The sequence below is a fragment of the Durio zibethinus genome, chromosome 23, assembly GCF_047325235.1.
Source record: "Durio zibethinus cultivar Kanyao isolate XHJ-2024 chromosome 23, ASM4732523v1, whole genome shotgun sequence".
Taxonomy (NCBI): Eukaryota; Viridiplantae; Streptophyta; class Magnoliopsida; order Malvales; family Malvaceae; genus Durio; species Durio zibethinus.
In genome coordinates, this window is record NC_143184.1 from 8,359,228 (window position 1) to 8,369,760 (window position 10,533).

At 30.2% G+C, this 10,533-nt stretch overlaps 1 protein-coding gene across 1 annotated transcript; it reads left to right on the top strand.

The window, feature by feature from the left end:
- The first annotated feature begins 7,027 nt into the window (after positions 1–7,027).
- Positions 7,028–10,499, top strand: LOC111314511 (uncharacterized). The gene is made up of 2 exons (XM_022915934.2): positions 7,028–7,329; positions 7,926–10,499. The coding sequence occupies exon 2, from the start codon at positions 8,040–8,042 to the stop codon at positions 10,140–10,142; it is 2,103 nt and encodes a 700-aa protein (XP_022771669.2). The 5' UTR covers positions 7,028–7,329; positions 7,926–8,039; the 3' UTR covers positions 10,143–10,499.
- The last annotated feature ends 34 nt before the right edge of the window (positions 10,500–10,533 follow it).

Below are 10,533 nucleotides of genomic sequence, written 5' to 3' on the forward strand. Positions count from 1 at the left end.
TGGTTTTTTGCCAAAAATGCCTTTAGTATTCACTTAAATTTGTAAGACAGGATTATTTAAGGCATTTTAGTTGATAAATGCCACTAATATCAAGTCTCGGGTGGCGTTTATAAGTAACAACGCCATTATTTGAATATTTAGTAGCATTTTGATAATAAACGCCTTAAGTTTTATAAAAACACGAAAGCTAACGATATTTGTAAGTGAAACACCGCTACAAAACTACCACTAATCTTCTATTTTTTTGTAGTGCTAACAATATTTTTCTAGCAAAGCTTTTTTCACACTGTAATAAATAAATATAAGAATTTGCATGAAGGGTTTAACATTGGGCTCTCATATGATATACCATAAAGAGTAATGTCAATAGGACTCACAGGTCAAATATGCAAAAATTCATGACAATATTAAAAGTAATGCCAATGAGAGAAGGTCTAAGACTATAATAAAAAAATGCAAACCTTTACTCTCGCAACATTGTTAAGGCAACCTAAAAACAGCACATTAAGGTTCATCTTCCAATAAAATGGTTATCTTTTTATTAGTAATAATGAGAAAGGTAAATATACCTCAAACATAGTTTGATACCCTGGCTCCATAGCTAAACATAGTTTGAGGACATCTAATGAATATGTTGTCTACATAAAAGCAACACAAGCAAAAAAGTAAAAGATTGCAATTCATTAACAGACACATTGAGCAACAAATAAGATAAACCAAGATTCAAGAGACAGAAATGACAAAATCATAAAATCAAAGTTAACTGATCATAATTTTTTCTTAAAATGCATAAAACTTTTTCTTGTTTTCCTATTTAATAGAGTAAATAATATAGTTAATAATCAAATTTTATGAAGCATAATAGGTAAAACCCTATAAAACTAAAATATAAGAAGGCTCAATCATTGTATCATTTACAAAAATAGATGTCATGCTAGCACAAACTTCAGTAGCAAGTCTCCCAGTAACATATAGTTTACCATCTTTTCCTTGGAAAAGTTTCTATAAATCAATAGGAAATGAAAATCAAATTAATAATTCCATCAAGGGATATAATGTAAATACCATGCTAAGATTAGGTTGTGCATATTCTTTTATAACCTTACAAGATTCATAAACAAAGAGCTGGATAGCATTGTAAGGTACAACTATTATCACCTAAACTGTTTAAAATTAAATCAATATCAAAGGCAACTAAAAAAAATCATTACAATTACATAATCCAATTATATTATGAATTAATGTTTGGATGTAAAATTATAATGAACTTAGGAAAGTTGCCTTTCCAGTACCCTTTAATTCATTTGTTTATCCCAATCAATACAATCACTTGTAATTTATTCCTAAATAGTCAACAACATTTAAAATACGATCAAATGCAACTACTTTAATCAACTAAAATTCAACAAACATATTGAACAATCGTGATCTCTATAATTTGCAAGTCATTGCATTTTTACTATTTGTTTGTTGTCCAAACTTGAAAACTTAACCTCATAAAATGCTTTTAAAACAATTTTAAGGCTTTTAGGAAATAAGACAAAAAAGAAGAAAGAAATAAAAAGAGGGGGAAAGGGGTGGGTTAAGTGGATGCAGAAATTATTGGATCTTATGAAAAAAATCAAAGTGGTTATAAAAAATGCATTGCAAATCAACACTTGCAAGTATACTTACAACAAAAATTATTACTCTGTCACTAATAGAATAAGAAAATTCATTAAAAATGGGGCATTCTAAAACTATCTCAATAGCATAATGCAACAAGAGTTGTATCAATAAAATAATGTAGCAGGCCCAATGAGGCAACAAAATAATTCAACCTGCACTGACCAAAAATTTTAGGTTATGACTCATTCAGATATCATATCAAAGTTCAAAATCTCTTGAGTAGAAACAGGTAATCAAAAAAAATCAATTTGAATAATAATTAAAAAAATCAAATAAGCAATTAAAAAACACACCCACGTAAATGAAGTTGTTTTCTTAAGTTTGGTTCTTGTCATTCAACATTGTGTTAAACAAATTCAAAGAAAAAATTATTAGTTTCAGTAAGTACAAAAATATGTATAAGCAAAGCAAAATTTTTTATTTGTATTTTTCATATCCGTATATGTACCATCAAAGACATTGACATCAATGAAAGGAACATCTGAAGGAATGAGCATCGATACAAAATGACAAATTGCACAAGCAAATGCCAAAACATTCATCGACCACCAAAACGTCATTGTTTTAAAATTGCTAGAGAAAGAGAAAAAGAGAAAAGCTCTTTGATCTTGAAGAAAACAGATCAATCACTTGATAAGCAAAAATCAAATATAACCAAAATACACATTAAATAAAAGAAAACAACACATAATACAATTCATACAAACCTGAAAATTTAATATTCAAAGAGTTTTAAGAAACCTTAAGACAAAAAAGAAAAAAAAATCATTGGAAAACAAAATTACAGTTTCATTCAAACAACATGCAAAACAAAATACTCCTAAAAAATACACAAATTATGTACTATAAAACTTTGTTTTATAAACAATTTGATTTTCATCCAACATCAAAACATACACAGAAAAATTCTTTCAAAAAAAACAAATACATTTATAATAATTTGCAAACCTAAGAATCATAAAACCCAAATCTTATTTAACTATCTAACTCCATTAAACAAAATGAAAATGTATAATAGCAAAATCATCAAAAAAAAAAAAAACCCCAATTCAATTAAACAACCAAAATTAGCCATAGATTTTACCTAAAACCATATTTAAAAAAAGGAAAAAACTAAGACACCAAAATTGCATTTTCTAAAGCAACAATAAAAACTCAAAAAAGAAGCTTCGAAATTGCAATTAAAACATAGGTGTCAAAGATAAAACAACAAAGAAAGACACTTGTAACCTGTCAAAAAACTTTGCAACTTTTGGTCATGGTAAAACATCTAGTTTTTCCCAGTTAAATAGCATGAAACAATTAAAGAACTAAAAAAAAGTACAAGTGACACTCCTAAATCCCTTAAAAGATACTTTTTATTTAGAGGTGTATTAATTATACAACCTCTTATTTTTCTTTCCAAATAAAATATATATATGCCCCAAGCTAAACACAAAATGACAAATACCAAATCCTTCTCTTAAAGCCTGCTAACAACTCATAGGAGTTCATTCGCCCAATTGGCAACCTCTTTATGTAGATCGCATAGCCTGCTTCTATATAAACTTAGAATATAAGAAAATGTGGTTCTGTTCTCTTTCTCCTAATTGCATAAAACACCAAACACCACCCATTCAATAGAAATCCCTTAAGATAACGTTTGATATTTTTATAAGATCAACATGGTAACGTGACGGAGATTTTATTATCAAAGTAATGATACCATTCATGATTTAAGATCACTTTATTTGATTTAACAATCATTAATTTTTAAGAATTAAAAATCATTGTATTTAGTATTATTAAAAATTAAATATTATTTTATTTAAAAGTACGAAAATAACCATCCATATTGTAATAGTTACACAAATAAATGATTTTAATATTATTTAAAGATAATAATTTATAAAATATTAGTAATATTTTATTTATTTTATAATAAAATATAATTAATTAATAAATATATTTATTGATAGATAAACTAGTTTTTATATATAAATTATGTAAAAGAAACATTTGAATTAGAAAATAAAACTACTCAATTAAGTTTATAATAAAAGAAAAATAAAAAATTATCTTATATATAAAATATTAAAAATACAAAAATTATTTTTGAACTTGTTATAATGAATATTAGTTTAAATATATAAAAAATTATAATTTTAAGAGAAAGTAAGTTTTTAATTTACATATTAAATGAGTAAATTAACTATTGTAAATTTTACGCATTATTTCATCTCGATGATGAAAATTTTTTTATCATTTTGGATAGAAATTAAATCACTCTACAAAATAGTGATAAAATCACTTTCAGTGATCAAAGATCAACACTACATACTATCCTTGAATGCTTACTAAATATAGTGATTTGATCACTATGTGTAGATCACTATAATTTTTTGAGTGATCACCCTATGCTAAACATTATTTAAAAGATAAACTTATCTTTACTAGGAAGCCTATTAAAAATGATCATCCAAGCCAGAGATAAAGCCAAACAATAATTAAAAGAAGAGCCAAACAGTGAATTGAATGAGGGAAGGGGGATGCAAATTAATTTTAGTATATTCAATTACTGATCTAAAATAGTGTAAAAATTTTTTTGAGAGGACCATGGCCCCTGCCTGCCTCCCTTGGCTACGCCCGTGATCCATAGCATCTGTGGGAATGTGAAATTTGCACCAAATAAGCCTACGCCATGCAACTTTCATTTGCTTGGGCCTTGATTCATCACAAATAACCTTAGCTGAATAACTAAAGCCATGAGTGTTCTAAACTATTCCATCCTCTGTCTGCAGCAAGAATTTGAAAGTAGCGTACCTCGTCTGAAGTAGTTTTTTTTTTTTATGCACCTACTGTAGCTGCTTCGATTGATCGGTAACTCCTATATGCCACGTCACTTAAGCACGTAATTTTTATAGTTTAAAATATAATATGTCTTATATTGGATATTGGATAGAAAATTTTAATTATTGATAAATAAAATTAATTTTTATATTAATTTTATTTATATTTTAAATAATTATATTTAAATAAAAATAATTATCATATAAAAAATGATCATAATTATTTGAATATAAATAAATTTTTGTTCATGAAGATCATGATTATATAAAATGTCATAATCATATAAATAAAAATTTATATTTATTCATTTATTATAAATAGATCTTATAATATAATTATTTCACCATTTTTATTTGAAGAATTTTGAAAGTTTGTTATATCTTAAAAATATAATTATTTTAAAAAAAATATTTTTCACGTTTCAAAGTTAAAATAATTTTTTATTATTTCTCATTTTTATTTTTTTAACACATAAAATAGGCATGATCCATGAACAGAGGGAAAGAGGTCTTGATTTGAAATCAATATCCTTATGTCTTCCTAACTTTATATCATGCAATCCATAGTAAGCCAGCATATGAGCAAATAGATCATAAAATGCCAAGTACGCAAGTTTGGCTCAAAGTAAGAAAGTATTTAGTCCAAGGCCTCATTCAAATGTGGGATTGAATATAATTTGCCAACTGACTTCCCCTAGTTGTGCCTAGATGACCTTTCTAGAAAATTTTGAACATGGTTAAGTAACTTGCTTAATAACCTTATTTAATAACCTTACGGGGAAGAACAAAATGTCTACATCAGTGATTGTGAAGATTAAAAAGAACATATTGTATCAATTGCAATATATCACATATGACGTATGTCCTATTGTCATATACAGATTCTTTTTTATGTTTAGTTTAATTAATATTAGCATTCAAAGTTTAACCCTTCAATCAAACCAATATTAGGTTCCTTTAGAACAATTCCATGAAATTGGCAAAATTACCATGATGGAGACATGGGTTGATGTTACATAAAAAAATTATACCCATTGAAGAATAGACCGAATGAGAATCAGTATTGTCTTAAATGCGCATGGCATTGTTGGGATATGGGCCTGGAGTTCTGATTGTGACTGGACAAAACCCTTTCATTTAGGTGGGCCAACCACCTCTGATTGTTTCTTCAAATTTCCTTCTTTTCTGCTTAAACTACCCTATAAAAATGGTAGTTTCCCACTTCTCCAATAAACCCTCAATCCCCATTGAAGGCATGCATCAATCAAGTTATACTATAATAGCTTGAAAACAACAAGTTCTTAGTTCTTACAAGTACAACGAGAATTATATATTTAGTACTATGATATGTCTTGACCCATAGGGTCTGGTTGCTGGGTCTAAATCCTTCCCAAAAAAAAAAACCCATTGTATTTTGGTTTGATCCCTTAAAGATTTTTTATGCAAACTCCATGGATTTTAGCTACAATCTTAATGGTATATTAATCACGATTTGGAACTGAAGTAATGAAAAAACTTGAAGGCAAAAACCAAAAAGTACATTGATCATAGGCTAAAGATGTCACCCAATTACCGATTCTTACCTGGTGGTTGAACCACTTGCCACTGTAATATTTAACAATTCCACAAGTATCTCTCAACTTTTAGTCATAAGAAATAGTATATAATCTTAGAGATCTTGCATTGAATTGCCAGATGTGATAAATAGGATTTATAGGATGAAAAAGTTTATATATCCACAATGCTTAGCCTTTCACAATTCCTAATCATCTATTGATTGCTCAAAGCGAAAATATGGAGTAAATTATACCATGCTTTCATGATTTTATTCACAATATTTTACTTTTATTTATAATTTTTAAAATTCAAAATTTGTATTTATAACCTTTTTAAAATGTTTTAAATCCATGCATTTTATTAATCATTATTAAAATTTAATGAAATTTATTGTATTAGAATCAAATGTATATTCATGTGGATGTCGAAATGATAAAATATTTGATGAATCATATTAATTGTAATTATTATAATATAATTAATCAATCACAACTTAAAATTATAATAAATTTAAATTATTAAATTATTTAAAATTAATTTATTTTAATTTAAAATATTTATTTTGTTGTCTAATTTTAAATAGTAACTAAATAAATTTTATTTTCTTCTAGCAAAAAAAACAAATTTTTATTTTCAATTTCACTACTTATATTTTTTAAAAAAATTACACATTTAAAAAACAAATGTTACCATGATGAAAAGTGATAAATGTAATAGCGCATGAAACAAAGGAATCTTGTTTTGCTTTTCTTCTACGTACCAAATATACAAAAGAAAGGAAAAGATTTTTCTTTTTTATTATTAATATATATCATAATAATGTCTTTTTCTTTTTTATTTTAATAAAAATTATAGTATGTAATTGTTTTTTTATTAAAATAAAAATAAATAAATAAATACTGTGCGTATTACGCACCAGATTGCAAAATGGCAGCCCTCACCATTAAATACTATTAACATCGTTTACCTTTTCTGAAAATTATCATTTTTATTATTAATTTTCGCCCGCCCCATTTTTCTGATCGGCGACCGTCGGTATCCCCAAGACCTCGCCGCCGATTTTAATCTCGCTAAATTCCCAATTGAAAACCCTAATTTGTTTCCCACCACTTAGTTCAGTGTAGTCCCCCCCCCCCAAAAAAAAAAAAAAATTTGTTGTTTCCCTTTTTAACAACACTGAGATTCAGAAATTAGCTCAAAACCTTGATTTGCTCAAGCTATAAAGGACACGTGGCGATCTGGGTCTTGCTTCACTTTCATTGCTGCTCAAATCTCTGTGAGTTGAGTTTCTTTTTTGTTTTAATTTTTAACTATAATTTTTTGTGGAAATGTTTACTTATGCACTTTAATTTTGTAAAAAATTTTAACTCTTTAGTTAAAATTTGGGGTTAAATTACTTGATTTAAGTATTTTTTGAGCTGTTGAACTTGGATCCGTATGCTTTTTGTCATTTAGCCTTGAAATTTGTGTGATTTGGGTTTTCGAAATTTTGAAAATTTAGCTGTTTTTTTATGGTTTTTTTTTTTAACCTAGGAAATGATGGGAAAAGGAAGGGAAATTAACTGCAAAGTTTTATATTTTTTTTCTCTAAGACAAGGAATAACCCAACGCTGCATAATGCTTGGATGTGGTTAACTTTGATGATTGATTGATTGATTGATTTAGCTTAAAATTTTAATCATTTTTGCCTTTTCTCTGGTTTCACAGAAATTGGATAGATCTTAAAAAGTCAGGATATTGAATTAAATAAGTAATTAGGGATTGATTAAGTGTGTTTGAAAGGTGACTGACTTGGTGAGGTAGAGTTTTACTTGGAAAAACGAATTTTGATTTCGGGAAAGATCTAAATATTGTCTTGTTGACCATATGCAGAAAAGATGAGATGGTTGAATGTGACAATTCAGCTTCTTTTATGGTTAACCATGTTGGGATCTGTATAACTTTTGCTTCGGGAGTTTGGTTTTGAAAATTGTCTGAAATTTCTGAATGGAAGCCAACAAAGAGGAGGCTCTTAAAGCAAAAGAGATCGCTGAGAAGCGATTTTGTGAAAGAGACTTTGCAGGTGCTAAGAATTATGCTTTAAAGGCTAAATCGTTGTATCCTGGATTGGAGGGTATATCGCAGATGGTATCCACATTTGAAGTTTACATTGCTTCTGAGGCTAAATGTAATGGTGAAATTGATTATTATTCAATTCTTGGGTTGAAACCTTCTGCAGATAAAGAGGCAGTGAAGAAACATTACAGAAAGATGGCTGTTTTACTCCATCCTGATAAGAATAAATGTGTGGGAGCTGATGGGGCCTTCAAACTTGTTTCTGAGGCATGGACATTGTTGTCGGATAGAATCAAGAAAAGGTCCAATGATATCAAGAGAAACAAACAGATGCCTTCTGGAGTGGTTCAAACTTCAACATATGCTACTGGGCTTACAGGTGTCAGCAACTGTTCAAATTCAACCTCACAAGGTAGACTTGATACTTTTTGGACTGTATGCACATCTTGTAAAGTTCAGTATGAATATCTTCGGAAGTATGTCAATAAGAGACTTTCATGTAAGAACTGCCGAGGTACTTTCATTGCTGTTGAAACTGGGTCAGCCCCATTGAACGGTTCTTTCCCCTATTGCCCTTGGTCTTATGTCCCAAGTAATGGATATGCAAGTCATGGATATGACGCGGTCACATATGTCCCAACAAATGCTACTTTTTTTACTGGAAATGGGGTCTCAGGTCATCATTCTGGTCCTGGATATGAGTATGTTTCTAACATGTCATTTCAGTGGAGTTCGTTCTCTGGAACTTCTACTGGGATTGTTGGTCATAATGGAGTATCAGCCATTTCCACTGAAGCCGTTTATCAGACTAACGGAGATGGTAGAGGAGCAGGGTCAAAGGTGAAGTCAAGTGCCAACGGAAAACGTTCCCTGAAAAACGATGTCACTCAAACAATTCCAAATTTGTTCAATGGCTGTAATGAATCTTCAGGGTCTAAGACTGGTAGTCTTGAGAAGAAAAGGAAGGTTATTGTTGCTTCTGATCTTAGAAATGGATATGAAGACAAAGGATTAAAATATTCAGAAGCTGGATTAGCAAATGGAAATGGTGTTGAGCCTGATCCAAAGCTTTCCAACGCAAATGAACCTCCAAACAGGCGATGCTTAATGGTACCAGCATTTGATGCTAGAAAGTTGCTAATTGACAAGGCGAGGACAGAAATTCAGAAGAAATTGGAAGAGATTAGGTTGGCTTCAGAGGCACCTGCTGCAGCTTCAGCAGTTAAATTAGGCATTGAAGATGGTCAACCACCAGCAGCAGGAAAGGCTCCCAATTTGGCTGTCTCTGTTCTTCAATCAGCATCAAATAAATGTGCACCAATCTCAATTATAGTTCCTGACTCTGACTTTCATGATTTCGACAAAGATAGATCAGAGGAATGCTTCAAACCAAAGCAAATATGGGCCCTGTATGATGAAGATGATGGTATGCCTCGTTTGTATTGTTTGATTCGCCAGGTTGTCTCTGTAAAACCATTTAAGATTCTCATCACTTACTTGAACTCCAAAACTGATAACGAATTCGGGTCAGTGAATTGGTTGGATTCTGGGTTTACTAAATCTTGTGGACACTTCAGGGCATGGACTTCTGACATTATTGGCCAGGTCAACATTTTCTCACATCTTCTGAGAGGAGAAAAGGCTGGGAGAGGAGGCTGCGTTCGCATATTCCCCAAAAGTAGAGATATTTGGGCTGTTTATCGAAATTGGTCACCAGATTGGAACAGGTCAACTCCTGATGATGTGAGGCACCAATATGAGATGGTCGAGGTGCTTGATGATTACTCTGAAGAGCTTGGAGTTTGTGTTACTCCCCTTGTCAAATTGGATGGGTTCAAGACAGTATATCAGAGAAATACAAACAAGGATGCCATTAGATGGATTCCAAGGAGAGAGATGTTTCGCTTTTCACACCAGGTTCCATCTTGGTTACTTCAAGGAGAATCCGGTAACTTACCCGACCATTGTTGGGATTTAGACCCGGCTGCAACTCCAGATGAACTTCTTCATGCTGCAACAGAAGTAAAGGCTTAACATAACCTTGTCATGCAGGAACAGCATGATTAGTTTGGAATTTGATTTACCATTCTTATAGAAAATTTAGATTAACTGTACAAACATTTCACACTTGGTTAGCGGCCAATGCAACACATTTAACTCTTGATGATTTTAGAGGATGTACTATCGCTGAGGAACAGTATCTACGTATCTACAATTCTGAATCTATTGACTGTTTGTTTTCAAAAAATGCCTTGTTTTTTTTTAGAAAGGAGTGCAGTGTGAGATAGTGGAAAGTATTGGAGGGATTTGAATTTCAAATTTATTAGTCGTTATATTTTAAGAATCATTATATGAATAAACTGAGTTAAAATCAAGTTTTAGATTCAAAAATGCTTTTCTTTTCCATCCGAGCTTTTAACATCTA